The sequence below is a fragment of the Drosophila mauritiana genome, chromosome 3R, assembly GCF_004382145.1.
Source record: "Drosophila mauritiana strain mau12 chromosome 3R, ASM438214v1, whole genome shotgun sequence".
Classification (NCBI taxonomy): Eukaryota; Metazoa; Arthropoda; class Insecta; order Diptera; family Drosophilidae; genus Drosophila; species Drosophila mauritiana.
The window spans coordinates 5,285,107-5,307,091 of NC_046670.1; the positions used below are offsets into that span (position 1 = coordinate 5,285,107).

Genomic DNA, 21,985 nt, shown 5'->3' on the forward strand with positions numbered 1-21,985 from the left:
ATCGAAACATTTGCCTACGTTTCAATGTGAATGAGAAACAGCTGTTTGTTGATTGCACGTGTGTTTACTTTTTTTTAGTTTATCTAAACGCTCCAGAATTTCTGTGCACAACTTTGTAAATTACAGATAAATAATACAGGAAAAATGGCCAGGAGACCAGAGCATTCGGCACCGCCAGAAATTGTGAGTATACGCCATAACGTACTGGCCATAAAGTGAACCCTCAGTAATTTTTTATTCCTTTAGTTCTACAACGATGATGAGGCCAAGAAATATTCCACAAAGTGAGTAGGTTAGTTAAATAAATGATCGAACTCCTAAGAACCACAACTTTTTTTAGCACCCGCATCATTGAGATCCAAGTGGAAATGGCCGAACGTGCCTTGGAACTATTGGCGCTCCCAGATGATGATGAGTCTCGCTTGATTTTGGACATCGGCTGTGGTTCTGGACTCTCAGGAAGCGTTCTTGAGGACAGCGAGCATATGTGGATCGGCATAGATATTTCAAAGTCTATGCTCGATATTGCCGTGGAACGCGAGGTTGCTGGGGATGTCATTCTGGGAGACATGGGCGAGGGAATGCCCTTCAAGCCGGGCACCTTCGACGGCGCCATCTCGATCTCTGCCCTCCAATGGCTCTGCAATGCGGACAAGTCGTATCACAATCCCCACAAGCGCCTCCTGAAGTTCTTTACCACCTTGTTCTCGTGTCTGACACGTACCGCGCGAGCTGTCTTCCAATTTTATCCGGAGAACTCCGATCAGATCGAGATGGTCACCTCGCAAGCCATGAAGGCGGGATTCTACGGAGGCTTGGTTGTCGACTATCCAAACTCTGCCAAGGCTAAGAAGTACTACCTGGTGCTCATGACTGGAGGATCTGCTGAGCTGCCGCAGGCTTTGGGTTAGTATTAATAATTATAGAAAAATAATAATTACCTTTCACATCATTGCTTTTGTAGGCTCATCTGAAGAGGAACGTCGTGTAAACTATATAAAGAAACGTGATGCTTGCCGTGAGGCTCGGGGAAAAGCCCCAAAGAAATCCCGCGATTGGATCCTAGCCAAGAAAGAGCGTCGACGTCGCAAGGGTTTGGAAACCCGTCCTGATACTAAGTACACTGCACGCAAGCGCAGCGGCAAATTTTGAATAAAGTGTTTACATTTAAAATTAGTGGCAGACCTAATCTCTAAGGGCGGCTTTGTCTATATGCTTTAGATCTTGGATCAGATTAAGGATATTACGATGCCGCTTAATGTTTATATATGTATGAGTCCCGCTTCTATTCATCCGAAGTAAAACGGACACATCTCTTATTCACAAAAATATATTCTTTCGAATTTAATTCATTTAACTTAAGTCTATGTACGCTGAGGACTAGAGAATTCTAAGATTGCTTCCCAACCAGTTTTTGCTCTCGCTCTTCTTGATCGCGTCTGTGTCGTTCCTCCGCTTTCTGTTTGGGAGTGTCGTAGGAGCTCTCGGCGAGGAACATCAGGTATACGGCCACTCCGGCAAAGATAAAGGCCAGCAGGACCATGTCAGTCTGGCCTGATATCTTGTTGGTTTCCCTTTGCACCTTAATTCGATCGTATTTGGCCTGAGCGGCTTGTCTCCGGTCAAATGATTTACCGTAGTGATTTCGGGACCACTCGTCGAAGTCATAGATGGGCGTACGGCCCTCAGAGTCAGATACACGCGATTTCTGAAATCGCGACTTGTAAAACTTAGTCTCCGCATCGTCCTCGACTACGGGTTCCGCTACATCGTGAACATCTTGGGCATATTGGGCACCCGCCGTATGCACGATTCCCTTGTCGTAAAGTCGACGCAGCCGATAGTTTCCCAGAATTTCATAAGCCTGATTGATCTCCCGGAATTTCTTGGCTGCGCTCTCACTTCCTTGGTTCCTGTCCGGATGGTAGAGCATCGATAGCTTATAGTAAGCTGCCTTGATTTCGTTCTGCGTGCACTGACGTCTGATTCCCAGTGCGTCGTAGTGGCTCATCTGGTGTCGTTGACTAAGGTAGAGTCCGCGAAGCAGGAGCAGAGGTCGCCACAACATTGGGCTGTGCTGGAACATCTTGGATGTGTTCTTACGCCCGCTTCACTTGTTTTGGTTTCGTTATATCACATGAAAATTAAAAACAAATCAAATCAGCTGTTTGAACTTGAACTTTTTCACCCTCGCCAGCGTTGTTATCGATAGATCGATTGTATGCTGAACCAGTGGTGCAGGTACAGCAAAAATCAGCCGAAAGAGGAAAAAGGGCTTGAAATTGATTAATTTATAAATAGATAATTTATAAAAGATTGATTTAGAAAATAATTACAAAATAAACGATTATAACAAAAGTTTTTACAGATATATCTGGAAAACATTTTTAATCCCTTGCATAGTTAATAATTCAAGACTTTAATAAAGTTAAAATTCGTCAACTGTCTTGGGTATTATGAAAAAAGCTAAACGTAAGCTCCACTGTTCGAGTCAGCTGTTTGGCCGATTCGCTGCGAATGGCAACTGTTGCAACTATTTTGGTTTGAGTCTTCTCAATTTTTATTTATATATAGAACAGGGCAGCAGCCGGTTGAATTATCTCACGCAGCGTGCTTGATTTTCCCGCTAAACGTCTTCAACTGTATCTGTGTGTATTCGAGAGCGATCGAGAAGTTTCTGGTGGTCGAAATTTAGGCCAGAAGGCACAAAACCGAACTGAATAGTGAGTCATCCGTGATCAATAAGAAGTTGCAGCTATAGTTTTTGTCTTTTTATACAGAAAATTGTGTAACCATGACAAACACCATCAACAGCGAGGAAGTGTCCGACGCAGGAAGCTACAAAGATAAGGGCAACGAGGCGTTCAAGGCCTCCCGCTGGGAGGAGGCAGTGGAGCACTATGGCAAAGCCATTAAGGTGGGCTCTAAGCACAAGGAGCTGCCGGTTTTCTATAAGAATCGTGCAGCCGCATATCTGAAGCTAGAAAAGTATGAAAACGCCGTAGAGGACTGCACTGAATCTTTGAAAGCGGCTCCGGGGGATCCTAAGGCACTGTTCCGTAGGGCTCAAGCGTATGAGGCTCTGGAGAAGTTCGAGGAGGCCTACAAAGACGCCACCGCTTTGTTTAAAGCGGATCCCGGCAACAAAACCGTACAGCCCATGCTCCAGAGGCTTCATGTCGTCGTGGAAGAGCGCTCTGCCCGTAATGCCAAGACCTGCACAAAAGTCAAGCAGATGATGGATCTTACTTTTGATTTAGCCACGCCCATCGATAAGCGTCGCGCGGCAGCCAATAACCTAGTAGTTTTGGCCAAAGAGCAGACTGGCGCTGAACTGCTTTACAAGGACCATTGCATCGCCAAAGTGGCCTCACTAACCAAGGTGGAAAAGGATCAGGACATTTATGTGAATATGGTGCATTTGGTGGCAGCTCTTTGCGAAAATAGCGTGGAGCGTACAAAGGGCGTTTTAACTGAACTCGGAGTGCCGTGGTTCATGCGGGTTCTCGACCAGAAACACGAGAACTGTGTGTCCACCGCCCAGTTTTGTTTACAAACAATATTGAACGCTTTGTCTGGGCTTAAGAACAAACCCGATTCGAAACCGGACAAGGAGCTGTGCACTAGGAACAACCGGGAAATTGACACTCTCCTAACATGCCTAGTTTATAGTATCACGGATCGCACGATTTCCGGAGCAGCTAGGGATGCCGTTATTGAGCTTATAACAAGGAATGTCCACTACACGGCTCTGGAATGGGCCGAACGCCTGGTAGAGATCAGGGGTCTGTGCCGTCTGCTGGATGTGTGCTCCGAACTGGAGGATTATAAGTACGAGAGTGCAATGAATATCACCGGCTCGTCATCCACAATTGCTTCCGTTTGTCTGGCCCGCATATATGAGAACATGTACTACGATGAAGCTAAGGCAAGGTTCACGGACCAGATCGACGAATATATCAAGGACAAGCTTTTGTCGCCTGATATGGAATCCAAGGTGCGGGTCACTGTTGCGATTACTGCCCTGCTTAACGGTCCATTGGATGTGGGCAATCAGGTCGTGGCCAGAGATGGTGAGTTCTATTATTGGATTTAGAAAATGGTACAAAATTAATGGTCGAAATTTGTAACAGGAATACTGCAGATGATTCTAGCAATGGCCACGACCGACGATGAGTTGCAGCAGCGAGTAGCATGTGAGTGCCTAATCGCCGCTTCCTCTAAAAAGGACAAGGCCAAGGCTCTTTGTGAGCAGGGAGTAGACATCTTAAAGCGGCTTTACCACTCCAAGAACGACGGTATTCGAGTGCGCGCCCTGGTGGGTCTTTGCAAGCTGGGTAGCTACGGCGGTCAGGATGCGGCCATCCGACCATTTGGCGATGGAGCTGCCCTGAAGCTGGCGGAGGCATGCCGTCGGTTTTTAATCAAACCTGGAAAGGATAAGGATATCCGTCGTTGGGCTGCCGATGGTCTGGCTTATTTAACACTGGATGCTGAATGTAAGGAGAAGCTTATTGAGGATAAGGCTTCCATTCACGCTCTAATGGATTTGGCCCGCGGTGGAAATCAGTCCTGTCTCTATGGTGTGGTCACCACTTTTGTGAATCTGTGCAATGCGTATGAGAAGCAGGAGATGTTGCCTGAGATGATAGAACTGGCCAAGTTTGCTAAGCAACACATACCGGAGGAGCACGAGCTGGACGACGTAGATTTTATCAATAAGCGCATTACTGTGCTGGCAAATGAGGGCATTACAACTGCTCTTTGTGCACTGGCCAAAACGGAAAGCCACAATTCACAGGAGCTGATTGCCAGGGTCTTGAATGCTGTTTGTGGACTGAAAGAGTTGCGAGGAAAGGTGGTCCAAGAAGGCGGCGTTAAGGCGCTACTTCGTATGGCGCTTGAGGGCACTGAGAAAGGAAAACGTCATGCTACCCAGGCGTTGGCCAGGATTGGCATAACCATTAATCCGGAAGTATCTTTCAGTGGTCAGCGATCGCTGGATGTAATTCGTCCTTTGTTGAACCTTTTGCAACAGGACTGCACAGCGCTGGAGAACTTTGAGTCGCTGATGGCACTTACCAATCTAGCCAGCATGAACGAGAGCGTGCGGCAGCGGATTATCAAGGAGCAGGGGGTCTCCAAGATAGAGTATTATCTCATGGAGGACCATCTCTACCTCACCCGTGCAGCTGCCCAGTGTCTGTGTAATCTGGTTATGAGTGAGGATGTTATTAAAATGTTCGAGGGCAATAACGACCGAGTGAAGTTCTTGGCGCTGCTCTGCGAGGATGAGGACGAGGAGACCGCCACAGCTTGTGCCGGAGCTCTGGCCATTATTACTTCAGTGTCGGTCAAGTGCTGTGAGAAGATCTTGGCCATCGCCAGCTGGCTGGACATTCTGCACACTCTGATCGCCAATCCCAGTCCGGCGGTCCAGCATCGTGGCATTGTGATTATTCTAAACATGATAAATGCTGGCGAGGAGATCGCCAAAAAGCTGTTTGAGACGGACATTATGGAACTGCTGAGCGGTTTGGGGCAGCTGCCAGATGACACGCGTGCCAAGGCCCGAGAGGTGGCCACCCAGTGCCTGGCGGCGGCGGAGCGTTATAGGATCATCGAGCGGTCCGACAATGCGGAGATCCCCGATGTATTTGCCGAAAATGCCAAAATATCAGAGATTATCGACGATTAAGCGAAATTTCCTTGTAGTGCCTTTTGTTCCTCCTCCATTTCATCTTCTTTACTTTACTCACAGTGTCATCGCGAAACTTAACTTATTATTTGAAAATATCAAATGTACTTAACTGTTTTATAAATATTGTTCGAATTTATTTCACACAGTTCGTTTTTAAAGGTAGTTTGTTTTATTCTTTAGTGGGTAAAATAATATATTATTGAGTTGTTTCTTGAATACGCGATTTTTTAATTTAACTAATACAGACTAATTATCCAATCCTAATTGCTGCGGCTCAATGTGATTTCGAGTGAAATATAGATTTGTCCTAGAATGTGCTTATGGCCAGTGGGGCTATCAATTGGATGCCGTGGACATTACATTTCCTATGGCTTTTAGGGCGCACATTCTTGATGCAAATATTATTTCAAGACCAGCAAACACGTTGCCAGTTTCAAGTTGCAAGCAGGCTGCAGCTGGATGCAAGTTGGCCTACTGTTTTCCCACCGACTCGATTTTCCCCGGTGCACTGCCTCGGTATGTTTTCTATTCATTGCCACACTTAAACTGACATTAGTCGCCAGCTCGAGGTAGCTGACTTCCTCTAATGCACAAATAATTGCAGAAGATGCTTCTGATGCGGCAGTGTTGCAGTGTCAGGTAGCCGGGAATTCCGGGGCGAGCATCTCTTCCAGCTGATTGCTCAATCTCAATGAAATATGATTAAATAAATAATTGTTGCTTTAATTTAGTTTGGCTCAGCGCAGTGGGAAATGGCCGAGGGTTTCGGTTGCTAATGGAGCCACCATGACTTAACGGCATTTTGTCCGTAATCCATCCCGCTTTTGGTCTTTGGCCATTTGGCATTCCTTACCTCGCGATTATTTCGCATTTTCCTGTTTTCCTTGAAACCTTTCTCAATTTGACCAATAAATAATGTGGTTATAAGGTAAAGTAATGTGGTAGGTGAGTTCTTCAGGACCTTCATAAGCTGAAGGGTTAAGTAAAAGATGTTGATTAAGACCCCAGAAGGAAACAAACTAATGCTTGCAAATATACTTAAAAATATACATATATTTAAAGAATGAACATTTTAAAAAATGGTAAAAAATTCATATCCGTGGAAATATGTTAGCAAATTCAAATTCAAATATTTAATATCGAGTTTCTCGGCTACTTCATATTAAATGTAAACTCTTCTTCCATTTGAGAAATCGATAATAAAGAAAATAATCCCAGACTTAATCCCCAAGAAGCGGAAACTTTCGGTTTCGGTTTCGGCTTGGGTGAAATTGCATTTCCCAAAGAAAAGTCGAAAACCCTCATCCCATCTTTGTTTACATTCCACATAGCGACATCTTCGGCCAAAGAGGGAAGAACTTTCCCAGTCGGGGTAAAAGTTGCAGCCAGATTGATCGGCTTAAAGCCGCTACGACTAAATGGCCAACAAACACCGGCCGCTAAATGATCATTAAGGTGCGTAAAACGAAACCGAACTGGACCGAGTTGTATTTACTTTTTCGGCATTGGTCAACATTAGACATTTTGTCCTAATTACACAGACGACAGACGCAGACCGTGTGGCAAAGAGTTGGCTAAGACTGTGGATCGGAGGCAGTGGCTTAGAGCTTCATCGGCTTGATTGGCGACGTACATATGTGCAACTTCACTTTCCATTTAATCTCGTTTTGGTGGCGCGGTGCGGTTCAGTGTGGTGCAACGCAGTGGTGCCGCACAATTTGTCCCGTGGAAATCGAAAGCCGATTTTCATGTCAATATTTTTGTTTAATAAACTGGCCGACTGGAGTCGTCTGCGCATGCGGAAAATATGCAAATTACCATCGACGGGCATCATAAGCTGCCCCCCAGGCGATGCGACGCAACAAATGTGCACTGGGAGAAAGGTAATGAACTTTTAAGATAACTAATAGTGGATTTGAGATTGCCCCGTTTCAAAATAGAAAACTAACTTATACCCAATAGATAGATTCCTTACTTATATATTCATTTAGCATATATAAAAATTGAACTAATTCTGTTTTCTTAGTGCATTGATGCTGATGCAGGGGCACAAAAACACAGATTCAGATACACCGCCAGCGAAGTTGCGTTGACCGATTGAACGAAAGTGCAGGCAGCAAAAGATACGGGATGAAAGATGAAAGTTGTCCGCGAGTAGAATGACGATGCTGAAAGTGCAAGTGGCTAGGCGGATCGATCGAATCGATGTAAGACGGTTACGGTTATGGAGACATCAGATTGGTGCAGGTGTCAACTCAGGTTGCACGAGTGGTTTCCCTTTTGGAAGATTCGGAATCCCAACTGACAGAACTTGGAGTTGAAAGACGAGTGTGTGAATTGAATGGTGAATATCTTGACAATGTAAAGTGTTAAGCGAACACTAATTTGAAATATTTAATTTATTAACTTATTTAATTCTTAACCTTATTTAATAAGAGCTTTAAATAAGGACAAATAGAAACAACTGAGTGCTTAACTTCCTTGACATTTACTTAAAAGGCGTGAATAAAAGGTTAGGCTTTATAAAAGCATTTAAATCCTGAAAAATGTTTAAATACTGGCCCCACAACCGGTCAACTTTCCCAATTTAAAGCTTGGGATTTTACCGGACACCAAATTAGTCGAGCCTTTTTTATCCCCTTTCCCCTGTCAGACATTTGTCAATCGTTTTTTTATTCCATTTCGCCGGAACTTGTGGACAATTTGCCAAAGCACCGCCAAACAAAACTCGTACAGCGATTTTCCTTCGCATTGGCCATGGTAATTAATCAAACTGCTGCCATCCGCCGAAAAGCGTTCGAGTCGATGGCTGAACACAAAAATTCGTTGAAAGCCGAAAATGTGCAACGACCGCTCTTAAAACTGGCAGCCACCGACCGAACAATTCAAAAAGCCAGGCCAACGTGTGGTGATAGCCAGAAAGTTGGCTCAAAATTTATATCAATCGAATGTCGTTGGCCAGGATCGTTAAGATACTCGTTTGATCCTCAAATAGCTGAATATGCTAAGCATCTCAGGCTGGAGGAAGAATCAAGGCAAAACCAACAAAATCATCGAATGCTATTAGTAACTTGGTCGCAAACTTGCAACAATGTTGTCAGCCAGCCATGAAAGTGCACTGGAAAAAAGGTATCCATGCAAAAGATAAAAAAAAGTACTACCTACAACTTTTACAATAAATCAAAACACATCGGAAAGCAATAAAGGCATTTATTATAAAATACATATAATAGAATTTAATGGGGATAAGAAATAGTTTTTATAAGGCAAGCCATTTTATGGCTGAATAACAAAAGAAGTTTCTTCTTCAATATTTTGTTTTTAAATTTGGCATGCTCCTTTTATTCTCTTCAGAATTTCTGGCAGTGTAGGTGCATTTGCCTCGGTGCCGTAGGTTATAAGAAATAATTGAAAAGATTGTCGGGCATTTGAATCAATTGAATGGGCCCACAGAGCTGGAAGAAGAAGAGCCTCAAAGGGCCATAATTAGACGATTTGCGATTGCGTGTGTTTGCATTTGTGTTTGTGGTCAAGTGCCCGAGTGCAAATGTTTATGTTATGACAATTGTCGACCGACCACACAAGAAAGGGGGCTGCAGCTCGAAGATCTCGAGATGGACGGTGTGGGTTCCAGTGCCGGCCAAACTGTGCACTGCCCACTGTCATTAAGGTTGTGCCACTTGCTTTCTTTTCGCTGAGCTTGCAGTTTTGCCTCAGATTCCCTCCCATCCACTCCACTGTCCTCTCACCATGCCTTAATTGTTTTGTTGCACTCGGCGGGCGCGAGAGGCAACTTTCTATTTGCGCATTTTCACAGGGAAAAATATTTAATTTTCCCTCTTTTCGGACTGGAAACCACGGTAAATGCTTGCTTTTTATTGAAGATGCGACAGCGGCTGGCAACGATAATATTTCTTTTCCGCCTCATTTCAAATGAGAATTTTCAAATGTTGATGTGTCACAGCTGCCAGCTTTGTGTCGCTGAGAACCCACTAACCTGAATATTGAATTCACCATACTATTTCCGTTTTATAATATTCTTGGTATACATAATAAGTGGCTTCGGACTAGAACCATATTAGTATTATATAAGGCACATAGCTCGTTACTAAAATTAATTTGTTGTTATAATTTAAGATTAATGATACATTTAATACCCATTAACTTAAGATACTCCTGCATTGGTTTCATTTCAAATTTTACAACACAATATGAGTTGTGGTTGGGGTGAATGAACTTAGCTCTTTTCGATTAATAATTCTATTTTGCATATAATTATTTTTAAAGCTTTTAAAAACTTAAGACAGTTATATCAATTATTAATGAAACTCTATGAAGTCTGTAAAAGCTTATTGAAAGTAATCGTTTTCTTTGCTAATAATTTCGATATTTAAACGCATTTTAAACATTCGTTAGAGTTATCCCCTTGTTTAATAGCTGTCTGCAGTGGAGCGAGTTTTCGCAGCCTTAATTATGCGTTTCACATGGGCATAGGCATTGGTCAGCGACGACCCTTTTTATGTGCAAACTTTGGCGCGTTTTATGGGCCGCTCATTAGAACCCGAACAGGGCCAAGAAACACAATCGGGCCCAAATGCGTAGGCCAGAAATTAATAGGAATGGGGTTTGGACGCTGTGTGCCGCTCCTTTATGACGTTAAGATTGGGATGTCGACAACGATGGCTGAATGGGGTTGGTAAGGACTACACTGCGACGAATACTTGCTTGCCAAATTTGAATTGTCGGTCATTTGTCAATTTACATTCCTATGACTGGTACTTTCAAAAACTATACATATATATTAAGGTCGAAATTAAAGAAGAAGGATATATATAAAAAGTTGAAGTGTAACATTTTCCCAAGTTCTTTATAAGAAGTAAAATTTACCCTTACGAATATTTTTTTTCTGTGTAACGTGAGGCAGTGAAAAAGGCAGAGATGCGGACTGGGACGCGGTGCGCTCGGCTCATTATAATGGGCGGCACTTTATTTAAATGCGCACACGGCACATCATTAACAAGGCAAATGCTATGCGATGCCGGCTCAGTTCTGCTCAGATCAGTTCCCTTCCCCAACTCCGGTCCGTCCGTGGAGCTCAGCGCGAGGTCCAGAAGGATGTACATGAATGCGTCTCTATTAGCGAGCGCGGACCGCACGCACTCGCTGGGGAAAGCGGGGGGGTGCAGTGGATTTCATAATATCTCAATTGATGAGAGGGGTCCATCAAGCTCCCTGGCACAGTGGTCAGCTAGCCTACAAAAACTGAACGAAAAGTAAGGAATAGTAACGAACACTTAATTAGGTTAGAAATAAAGCAAGTGTGTTATCAACACACATGTCTTGGATGCTGGGCAAATAAAAAAATGAATAATAATCTAATTTAATGTAATATATAAGCTTCTATAAGAGTTCCCTCATTAGCAACCATAGCAAAGAAATGTGCAAAAAACCATTCGCTGATCGCAAACCTATTGCATTTTTCTTTGGGTTCAAAATTCAGTAAACTAATAAAAAACACGAGCTTTGCCATGCATTTCTTTTTAATCACAGTTATCAACTCTTGGGGTGAAATCTCTGACATTCTTTGTTGTCGCAAACAAATATAGCAATTACTGATAGCATAAAATACAGTGGCGTATAAATTAGGGCTTGGGGGATATATGTTGGGACTAAAAAAATAGATATATGTTTTTTTAACAAGTTAAAGTTTCGAACACTGCGTCGGTTTTTTAATGTTTAATTAATGTTTAATGTTTTTATTTCATTTGACAAGCACCCTCTACAAACATTGCTGATAGCAATGTATACTATCTGTTTCTTTGAAGAACCTATAAATGCGGCTTAAAAATGAAAATAAATTCATTTTGAAATCTATTTACAATGAAGTTGTTGGTAAGCAGCATCATTTGGCAGAGCTAACCTAATTTAAAAAAATATTATTATTATTGATTTGCAGAAGGGCTTAATTTGCTTACTTTTGGCCATCCAGTGGACTACGGCCCATCCAACATTTTCCGACTCACCAGAGCCAAATTTCAGTAGACTCTTCGGTTATATTGGTGGCATTGTCAATGAAGGAATAAGGCTTCACAACCCTCAGCAGCAAAGTAAAGGTGGGCAATATGGCGTAGGACCATACGGTGGCGGTGAAGGACAATCGACTGGCCTACCAATCGTTGGAGCATCTAAATATGATATCATAGATTTAAAGGCTGGTCCAAAAAGTTAAAATGGGTCTACTCCTGGTAAGAAGCATCAAATGTCAAATGATTGTTAAAGCTAAAGCTATAAAAAATTACTTTTTTAATTAATCAGTAATTGTTTTGAATTTCATATACATTTAAACACATTGTGAGTGATCCATCGATAGTTTTTTGTTGGTTAATGTGGTTAAGTTTTTATATTAAAAGTGTTCTTTGGCGGTTTTTTAAACTAAGCTTACTTGAATTGACTTCATCATTCATTTTCAATCTGATTTCCGTTGGCTGGAAACCAACGTGACTTCAAGTGGCGCCTTAATTGGTTTCCTAGAATTCGCGGTGCGCCCTTCTGCTCGATGAACGCTTCACTTACCCCGCCGCACCCCAGGTCCCTCCCGCCCCCTCAAGCTCGCATGTGCGTTTGCCTATTATTTGCTCTGTTGTTCTTGGCTTTGATTCCTCTTCGGCCATCTTCGGCCGTCTTCTGCCCGCTAATTAAGGTCGTCATTGCTGACCAGCGACTTGGTCTTGGATATTGGTGCGTTTGCAAATTACTCCGCAATTCCGCCAGCAAATACCGGAGGATGGTTGGAGGGAAGCGAACCACCAGGGGTGAGAAGGGGTTGGTTCCACGTGGTAATTGCTTCCACGGCTGGCTGGCCACAATTTCCAATGCGTCCTAAACTGCAAGTGAATTTAGCTAATAATATGAAAAGAAAGCGCTTCCGATCCTATAAAGAATATATATTCTTGATCAGGATCACTAGCCAAGTCGATCTGACCGTGCCAGTCTGTCCGTCCGTATGTCTGTCCGTGTGAACACCAAATAATCGGTTAGAAAGTTGGGATTAAGCAAGCTGATTCTGGAGACGCATACGCTGGGATAGTTGACTTTGTTTGTTTTATTTTCATTATGTTTTAATTTTTATTTTTAAACCAATGTCTAACGATATGCCAACAAACAGTGACAGGTATCTGATAGTCAAGAAATCCAGCGATGGCGTTCAACCTTTGTTTTAAAATTAACTTTATTTTATATCGGATAAGAAATGAATCTGTTCGTTCCCCTGGTATTTTGTGGCAAATCATCGCATTAAAGAGCTGCACACGAACCAAAAGACAAATTAAACGCCCATTAAGACATCATTTTTCTTTCGCATATCGTTTTGTTTTGACCCCCGTAGACGGATCAATCAATCAATCAAAGCGCATCCACCAAAAACCCCAATATATGACAGTGGTTCCGCTTATCCTTGACACAAAATTGATACCAAGAAAAAAAAATCGCATCAAATATTTATGCGTAATTATTATAGGCAGCTAAGCTCACATATTCCCCACCGCCAATTCAAGCAGCCCACAAATATTTACCAAATCATAAAGAAAAAATATGATTTTGCGTTTGGTTTAATTGCTGTTTCGGTCTTGTTAGCTGATTTATTTTGGCCAACCTTCGTCCCACGAACCAATGGAGGGTGGGAGGCAATTTGGCAGTAGACTTGTTTTATTGTTTATGTTTCCAACCTTAATTACGCGCGTGTATCTGTCAGATGCCCAAACCAATCTCTTTACAATGGTAAAAGCTTCGGGCCGCAAAAAGTAAAACAAAAGCAATAACAGATAGGCAACAAAATCGAGCAAGTGGGCCAAACAATTTGCATTGGATAGGGAAAATAAATGCAAATCGTCTTTACTTAAACTAAAATACTAATGTATTTTACATTTTTCTTTAAATTCCAAAAAAAAATATATATATTTTTTAAATATTTTAGAATGAAACTAACTGTTTTAAAAGCCCCTAGATCAGGTTGCCTTTCTTGTTTGCTTACAACTTGGCTTTCAGTGCTTGCCTAGCGGACTTATACGCAGATATGCCCATAGGATCGCTTATTTGGAGTCGAGCCACATAGTTTGCACAGAAATTATTAGCACTTTATTATTTTTTCGGTGGTTACGCCTCTTTCTTGTACGCATTAGCACTAAATTCAAAAGGCAGACTCAAGGAAGCAGACTAGCAAGAGCTTTCACCTCTCGCTTTGAGATATTACTTTAATTAACATGCGGCCAAAAGGATACGAAATCAATACAATAAATATAGATCTCAATTAACATTTTAAGTACCGAAACATGTCTTTAAAGCTAATATATGGTGTAACTTAAAATTTTTTTCAATGAAAGTTGGTAATTTGGGTATAGAAAATATGGTAAATATCTTGAAGGATTTCTTGTGGATTTTTATAACTTGTTATTTACGATTATTTTCCAGTTGCATTTAAACTTTTAAATGCCTCTACTCCGAGTTGAGGAAGCATTTGTGGACATTTGTCATCGTTGATTTCCGCCAACTGGTGTCCCCTCTTCCTGCTCATCAGCGTCATCAGCATTACCGTCACATAACGATCGTGTCCAACTCTTCCACACTCGTTGACCGCCCAAATTATTCGGTTGACCCCGAGGCACCTCCTGCAGATAGCCCGAGTGGCTAAATGGCTGGGGAGCGGGAAAACCGAAAACAGCACCAGCTGACCGATTGTGAACCCTGGGGTGGTTGGGCAGACATCTTCACCTCTTGTCGACTTTCCACGCTTCCCATTTCCATCTCCATCTCCGTCTCCGTCTCCATTTCCCATTTCCATTTCACTTTCTTTTGGCACGACGAGAGATGCCGCCAAGATGCTTCCTCGCAGCATCGCGCAATTAACATTCAGCTCCGGCTGGTGAAATCCCTGCCAAGTATACGAGTAATGAGGAAACAAATGTTGTCAAATGCGTTGGCGGTTGGGCGCTCGATAAGCAAAGCCGCAGAAGGAAAAACTGCAGCTGTGCGGAAAGTCATTGCTCCCAAGTCTTGGCGCTCGGCAGTCGCTCTTGAATGCAGTTCCCAGACCCACCTCATCCCCGCCAATTAATGAAGTTCAAGCCCCCAGACTGGCGGGGCTTAATGTCAAGGCGGGCTGTTGACTGGAAACTGATGAAACCACCAGGTGATTTTCAATCAATTTATTGACCCACGAAAATGAAAGCGGTCAGTATGTTGAGATCAGCAACACTTGCTTGGTGGATTGTTAAGATTGGATTAGTATAGTAGTTGAGAAGTTTATAACGGAAATGAATATTGTTTTATATAAATTTACATACCTTCCTGAAAGTATTTTAATCTCTTTAGTTTTTAATATATCATAGTTAACAACTAAATTAGCTCATTTGACATCGAGAAAAAACGGAAGTTACAATATTGTTAGCCCAGTAACAAAAGTTAAAGGTTTAATGTTTGTTGTAATTAATTTGTTGACGCAGCCAGAAACGTGACTTATTTGTTCTGTTTTTGCAATGTTAAGTTTAAAATTTGGTTTATTAGAATTAGAATTAGGATTGGCTCACTACTAGATCGTCGTTTATAGCAGTTGTCAATTGCCTTAGATCATTCAACTAAATGGCAGCTACGTGCCGCAATTTGCGGCATGTGTGTGGCTTTGAGAACTGTTTGTTCCCACAGCGGACTTTGAAGCTGATGTTGAAAAAAAGAAATGCAACGACAGAGTTGCTAGCAGACGCCGATGTAGATTAGAAAAGAAAAGCGCAGCATAATAAGCAATAAATGCAAGTCTTAGACTCATTTCGAACGTGTTAAAATGATACTGCGAGTGGCCCCGGAAGCCAGGGCCAAACAATGGAAGTTACTAAAAAGAAACATTGTTTACACGCCACATGCGAGTTTTCCGACTTGAAAATGCCCGGGCATATCATGCCTCAACCATCTTATCGGTTATATGAGATGCTGCTTAAATGCATCAACTTAAATCGTGATAAAAATCAACTAGTCCTAAAATTTATTTAAACTTTTTATTTTATTAAAATAACAGGGAAATTAAATTCAGTTTTCAGTGCTGTTTAAATATAATATATATGTTGTATTAAGATATGTCAATGTAAATAAATAAGCTTGCTCGCCTATGTGGATATACCCTTCCCTATACCCTATAGGGTATGAAGCAATCATAATTTCAAAGTAAACTCTATCGTTTATTTAAACCTTAGAGGTAGAAGGTATGGGCTTCTCACTCTTGCTCCCTGCTAATTTCCTGGCTTTCTTGGAAAGCGCTAATCAAAAGTGTAATGCCCAGCGAAGGGAACGAGTATGAATGGCAAACAGCAAACTGAAAATCGACAGGCAGCCGCATACCGAAAAATGAAAATCTGCAAACGGCAACCGGCAACTGGCAGCCGGCAACCGGCAACACTGGCAACTTGCAACATTCAGCCTGCCACTGCCACTGCTATCGCGAGATGAGGCGAGCTCAACAATTATTATGCAGCAGCAAAAATCCACTCGAGGCGTTGCCCGCAGCCAAGTCGCTGCCAAGTGATTCTAATGATGCTTCTAATGATATAGTCAAAAGCGAAGCGCGACTTGCAGCAGTTGCAGGTTGCAGGTTGCTGGCTGGCTGGCTGCCAGCTTGCTGCTGGTTGCAACTTCCCAGTTGCCGCATGTGGCCCGCGTCTGATTTTCTGGCATGGCGCTTCCACCGCCGCGGCGAGGGGCACGGACTCGCGGCAGCAATTGCATTCGGTTAGCCATTTGGGGGAACCGCAGTCCGCCTTTAACCCTTGGGCTCCCCATGGTGAGATTTCCTCAGTGCAGAGTTGGGATTAACGGGTACCTCGGCAATATCATCCAGATCAATTCACATCGAAAAAGGGTAGATTTTGAACATATACGAAACTTAAGTGGAGCAATTCAGGACAACTTATTAAAGTTTAAGACCATTGGAACTGAAAAAAAATTTACCATTTTGGCCACTTGGATACAAATATATACTAGATATATTACAACACCCAGAAATATTAAGAACAAAAAAACAAGATCGGTTGTGCTTATCATAACTTATTTAGTGGCATCAATCATTCTCATGAGAAGAATCCTCCTTGACTTCGAGACAAAAACGATATCAATGTTGCTATTTTCAGACGGATTGACAATTTGAGAATGGTTCGATTTCGATCGGAGTATGTTGAGCATCATTCGATCTTGGCTAGATTTTGAGACCGAAATTCTCAAATCGAGATCATTGAGAACGTTCTTTTCTCAGAGTGTATATATAACATAAATAGCTGCATTAAAGTATAAATTCACAATTCTAACAAGTATGTGTTATTTATTAAATATTTTTCCTGTAGCACTATGTGGCACCCCTTTACCCACTATTGGGTTAACGAAAATGTTCTAATGCCCCCTCCCCCCTTTTCGGCTGCTCCTTGCTTCCTCGGCGCGCGTCATACTTTTCCGCTTTAATTTTGCGTTAATCTTGGCTTGCACCTGTTGGATGGTCTGGTCTTGCGTCCGCTTCTCGGTGGGATGGACCCTCCTACCCCTTCCCCTTCCCGACTCCTTCGCCGTCTTCTCTGGCTGGGAAACCCCCCTTCCGTTTCGCCGCACTTCGTTCTGGGAGCAATGACGATGCCGTTGTTCAATTTTGCGTGCCGTTGCCGCCTCTGTTATTTTAACAATCTGCCATTTAAGCGTAAAAAATGTTGCCTCGTTTCGTGCCGTTTTTCCTTTTGGTTCTTTTTTTGTGTCTCCGGCTTGGATTCAGTATTTTTTTCGGGCTATTTGGTTTGGCAATCATGGCCCGATGGCGCTGCGTTCTCCATTCTGCATTCTGCGTTTGCTTTTTGGTTTCAGGCTCTTTTTTTTCTGTTTTTGGTTTTATGGGCGGCGGCATTGCGTTAGTTGAACCTTTTTCGGGCAAAACACATTTGAGAGTTGGCTGGGAGACAGACAGGTTGGACGGCATCTAGGTGGATTAGCCCAGACTTTGATTGGGAAATTCTTGGCGTCCACAGGGTTTTGTCAAATGGGTAAATAGGAAGTTATTTGGAGTTTTAATTTACTTTCACTCCAGCACACAGTTAATTGGATTTTTCCTAGATTTCTATTTCCCAGAGACTTCGTACCCAAGGGCTTATGTTTCGCTATATTTTGACGAAGGCCATCCACTTATGACAGCCGCGGTTGGTCGTTCATCACTCATCCATGGCCAACGGCAAGGTAATCCAGGATTGCCATCCCAATGCCAACTCAATCTCAACTTGTCAGGCAGGTTGATACTCTGGGCTTCGGAACTCCTGCAACGATGTGCTGATTTGCTGTTATGTTGCAAACCGAATGTAATAGCAGGTTACAAAAACAAGTCGAGTTTTTTATACATAATATATTTAATTTTATTTCGCCTTTAATATAATATGATCATTATATTTTTAGTTAAGCACTATGCCATATAAAAACGTTGTGTAAGTCTGAATAATAATTAGCGGTTCAATAAAGTAGACTTACTAACGAATCAAAATACAACGAAATAGATAAAATGATAAATCTAATAACTATAAATTAATTACAGTATTTGCAAAGAACCTAACGTGAAAAACAATAATATTGCTTTATAGGAGATAGACAGGAGCTACTCATTTCACCTTCCATTTGAAATCTACAAGCTACATGGGGGCTTTAGGCCTTCACGCAGCTCCAAAAACATTGGGCACAAAATTCGGGAGCCCGGACTGCAGAAATAAGAGGAGCAGTATCTGCATGGCGAAACCAAGAAGAAACATCAGCTACTAGTAGCAACAACAGCAAACTGCGGCAATTGCGTAAATGATGTTCTAATACAACATCAATTACAATGGCAAGAGGCCATGGCCAAAACGGTAATTATGTAGTCAGCCTCCAAGTTGCGTTTCAGCCGGGTCCCCAACTCGCCCCCAGCTCCTCGTTGTGCTCCTCAATAAGCTCCTCTTGCGGCATTCACGCCTTGTTGTGGCCAGCCTCGTCCTCATCCGCATGCTCCTCCTCCTCGTCTGCTCCATCCTCTGATGTTCTCCAGTTGTGTAGCTGTTATCGTTGTCGCTGAACCGGCTGGTCTGGCCAGCACGTCCCTGCACTCAACGTCGCCAGTGTTGATGCCACAGCAGAGGTGCACTGGAAAAGCAGATCTATATAAAAGATTATGAGTTCACGGGCCAATCCTCAGATGTATTCTACAGATACTCTGCATGTTAAATAGCAGCACTGGTTTAAGCACACCAATGTTAACCCAATTTTAAGAATTTATATATGAATATAATTTAATACAGAGTTAGAAAAAGTTAGAAAACCGAAAAGGGATTAATTAAGCCTAGAACTAGAATGTCTGCATTAAAACAATCCAATGCAGATGAGTAAATATTAAATGCTGTAAAATTTTTTAATTATAAAGTATTATAAAGGTAATAAAACTTAACCCAAAATATTTAAAAAAAAGTGCTTCTTTAAATACTAAAGGTATTGAAAACAATGAAAGACTCCACAACAATGGTGCAGTCCCTTTGGTGGTAAACCTATGGGTATTGTCGTGCAGTCTTTTTCGCTGTTTCTTGGTGGATTTCAATACAAACTTCATGCAACATGCTGCCGTTGTGCTGTGCAACAACAACCGTTTTACGCATGCGTGAGGCTACGGGGCCTGTTGCACCTGCTCAGCCCCCCTGCCACGCCCCCTTGTCGAGCAACAACTGCATCAGCTGACTGCCGCACGGCTTCAATATAGGTTTTAATTGTGGAAATTATGTGACATATGCTGCTGTTGTTGTCGCTGTGGCCGTTGCTTCTGTGAGGATCGGGAAGACCGGGGGTCCGCCGACGTCAGTCATAACTGGTAAGGTTGTAATTAAACTGGTGCTGAGACCACCACCCCCTCACTGCGCCTCACCAACCCCTTCCCCTTCCCTGATCCCATGCCCATACACTGGCACTAACTCTTCTTGTGGCGCGTTCGTTGCCGCCCATCAGATGAAATTGTCTGGAATGGGGAGACAGCGTTTTGTGGGTTTTTCTCGGGCTGGTTGTAAACATTTTACGGTTGTTTATTGCCGCCAATTGATGTATGGGTGGATGGATGTTGCATGGTCGACGGTACGTTGGTACAAATGTGAGCAGATGATAGAGGAGTCAATCCAATGGGGCACTTGATCGATATGGGGGCTATGATGGGTGGGCTTTGCCTTGACTTACAGGGAAATTCAATTCAGGCAGTTAGAAGTTAATTGTTCCTACAAATATCCCAAGAATGTTGCACATAAATAAGTATATTCTATCTTGTAGATTCGCTCAAATAGTTAGTATCAATAAGCAATTAAACTTTCAACTAAATTATTATGATTCAATTAATATTGTTGGGCATATAAAATGTTTAATGGTTAGTTCTCCTACGATTTTGTCAATAGCCGAGTTCCAGAGGTCAAGTACATATGTATTTACAAGTCAGCAGCTTCGTGGCCATAACTAATCTAAGCCAACTCCCGTGCGAAACCTATATAATTACACTATTTTGGATGGTTATGGCTTTTGCCTTCGTTGTTGTCTTACGTCCGAGAACCACTCTAACTGCACTTTGATTGATTGATTGCCCCTCGGACCAAGGAGTTGTTGACTTTACGGCGTGTTTATGGCTGCGCCTGAGTCTTGAACCCATATGAACCCACCACAAGCCAACCGCAAACACCACCGCCAGCTCCGGTCGCTCCACCCACCGGGTTATATGAACGCAGGCTGAGCATTATGGAGTGTTTGGGAATCGGAGCTCGTTGCCTAACCATAACGGTAATGGTGGACCAGCAACCGGAGCGGCCCAAAACTTTGGGTCACCTCCGACGAGTGGCAGTCGGAGATGGGAATCTCTTATAATAAAAATCAAAATACCGTCACGTAAACCGATAACAAGGCACAAGACCCGGCGTCTGTGGCGGAATCGCAGTTACTGCCAAAACGCAATTAAGACCGACATTTTTATGGTGTTCAAACTATAAAATTCATATAATTAAATTGCAGTTATAACTATAACAGCAGCAACAAGAGCCACACCAGCCACACTAACAGCAGCCACATGCAACACCAACATCTAGCGAAACTATCATAAAGCTCGGATCAAATCGCTGCCGAGAGTGAATAATTTCCTAAATGAGAGCATAAAGTGAAAAGCGAAAATCAATGGAATGACGCTGAGAACAGCCACAAAAATTATGTACGATCGTTGGACGTTATCGAAAATTTGAAAGAAAAGCAAGAGCAAGATCACGAAGCAGCTAAATCTGGTGTCCATGAATTGGATTAGGATTGCGGAAGGATCTGTGCCGCCAAGTGATTTTTACTAGAATTTGTCTAACAATATATAATAAATAGGTGTATGTTTTTAAAATATATTTAATAGGAGTTTATTCCTATGGTTCATACAGTCAGTTAAGCATCATGCAAAAATTATAAAAAAGGAAATTACAATGGACATTACTCAAAATTGAATAAAATCTAAGCAACAAAATAAGCAAAATACTTCCTATCGCCACCCTCCCACAAATATTTATGCTGTTGTTGTGCAGGTGCAACAGGTGTCGAAAGCTTCTTGCTCTTTTGCTCTCAGCACAGCGAGCTTTCCAAGCCTTCGTTTTGTTTTTGTTTGCTTCGCTCCCTCTCTCGGCTTGTGCCGGTTGTTGTTTTTGCTCTTGCCTTGGAGTTAGTATTTTCATTGATAAATCCCAGTGGGGCCGAAAACAAAATCACAGTCGCTTCCAAAATATATGGCATGGTGGTTTTAAAGTTTTACCAAATATCGGTAGATATTGAATATGCTGTGGCAATTAAAAGTTTCTCACTATTGCACTCACTAAAACAACAGTTTACTGATAAAACTCTTCAAAAACACATCGTAAATTGCTAACATTTTCCTGCATAGCAAATGTGAACAGGAAAAAGCATTTTTAGGAAGATGTCGCGACACTTCCGTGTTCATATTTTCCTGTCTTTCTTCATATTACATTGTTATTCTGTGATGATCTTTCTCACTTGGAAATTTCGCGAATAACATTTGGCAAACAGCTGAGCGATGTTTCTCTCGCTCTCTCTGGCACTCTCTAAATGTAACAGGTGCAGCGCAACAAGTGTCGATCGAAGCTTTTGCTCTTGCCATTGGTAAATGTTAACGAATGTTACTTAACATTGCGATAACAGAGCGAACCAAGTTAATTCCGTTTCCGACTCGCACTCCACAGTCGATAA

At 42.4% G+C, this 21,985-nt stretch overlaps 5 protein-coding genes across 5 annotated transcripts; 4 read left to right on the top strand and 1 right to left on the bottom strand.

The window, feature by feature from the left end:
• The first annotated feature begins 33 nt into the window (after window positions 1-33).
• On the top strand, window positions 34-1,176 carry LOC117143698 (probable 18S rRNA (guanine-N(7))-methyltransferase). Its single transcript, XM_033308494.1, has 4 exons — window positions 34-183; window positions 247-284; window positions 341-906; window positions 965-1,176. Exons 1-4 carry the CDS (start codon window positions 145-147, stop codon window positions 1,150-1,152), a joined length of 831 nt encoding a protein of 276 aa, XP_033164385.1. The 5' UTR covers window positions 34-144; the 3' UTR covers window positions 1,153-1,176.
• A 138-nt stretch (window positions 1,177-1,314) lies between these two features.
• Window positions 1,315-2,207, bottom strand: LOC117143699 (dnaJ homolog subfamily C member 30, mitochondrial). The gene has a single exon (XM_033308495.1). It carries the CDS (start codon window positions 2,084-2,086, stop codon window positions 1,391-1,393), a length of 696 nt encoding a protein of 231 aa, XP_033164386.1. The 5' UTR covers window positions 2,087-2,207; the 3' UTR covers window positions 1,315-1,390.
• A 291-nt stretch (window positions 2,208-2,498) lies between these two features.
• LOC117143695 (protein unc-45 homolog B) lies at window positions 2,499-5,837 on the top strand. The gene is made up of 3 exons (XM_033308490.1): window positions 2,499-2,723; window positions 2,781-4,073; window positions 4,134-5,837. Exons 2-3 carry the CDS (start codon window positions 2,795-2,797, stop codon window positions 5,696-5,698), a joined length of 2,844 nt encoding a protein of 947 aa, XP_033164381.1. The 5' UTR covers window positions 2,499-2,723; window positions 2,781-2,794; the 3' UTR covers window positions 5,699-5,837.
• A 1,124-nt stretch (window positions 5,838-6,961) lies between these two features.
• LOC117143700 lies at window positions 6,962-8,679 on the top strand. The gene is made up of 3 exons (XM_033308496.1): window positions 6,962-7,156; window positions 7,243-7,584; window positions 7,728-8,679. Exons 1-3 carry the CDS (start codon window positions 7,145-7,147, stop codon window positions 7,800-7,802), a joined length of 429 nt encoding a protein of 142 aa, XP_033164387.1. The 5' UTR covers window positions 6,962-7,144; the 3' UTR covers window positions 7,803-8,679.
• Window positions 8,680-11,518: 2,839 nt separating this feature from the next.
• LOC117143701 lies at window positions 11,519-12,012 on the top strand. Its single transcript, XM_033308497.1, has 2 exons — window positions 11,519-11,593; window positions 11,658-12,012. The coding sequence occupies exons 1-2, from the start codon at window positions 11,582-11,584 to the stop codon at window positions 11,928-11,930; spliced, it is 285 nt and encodes a 94-aa protein (XP_033164388.1). The 5' UTR covers window positions 11,519-11,581; the 3' UTR covers window positions 11,931-12,012.
• The last annotated feature ends 9,973 nt before the right edge of the window (window positions 12,013-21,985 follow it).

Coding starts and splice junctions, on each gene's coding strand:
- LOC117143698 (XM_033308494.1), top strand. CDS start 145: ATGGCCAGGAGACCAGAGCATTCGGCACCGCCAGAAATT. Junction 285..340: donor GCCAAGAAATATTCCACAAA/GTGAGTAGGTTA, acceptor AACTTTTTTTAG/CACCCGCATCATTGAGATCC. Junction 907..964: donor TGAGCTGCCGCAGGCTTTGG/GTTAGTATTAAT, acceptor TTGCTTTTGTAG/GCTCATCTGAAGAGGAACGT.
- LOC117143699 (XM_033308495.1), bottom strand. CDS start 2,086: ATGTTCCAGCACAGCCCAATGTTGTGGCGACCTCTGCTCCTGCTTCGC.
- LOC117143695 (XM_033308490.1), top strand. CDS start 2,795: ATGACAAACACCATCAACAGCGAGGAAGTGTCCGACGCAGGAAGCTAC. Junction 4,074..4,133: donor TCAGGTCGTGGCCAGAGATG/GTGAGTTCTATT, acceptor AATTTGTAACAG/GAATACTGCAGATGATTCTA.
- LOC117143700 (XM_033308496.1), top strand. Junction 7,585..7,727: donor AAATGTGCACTGGGAGAAAG/GTAATGAACTTT, acceptor CTGTTTTCTTAG/TGCATTGATGCTGATGCAGG.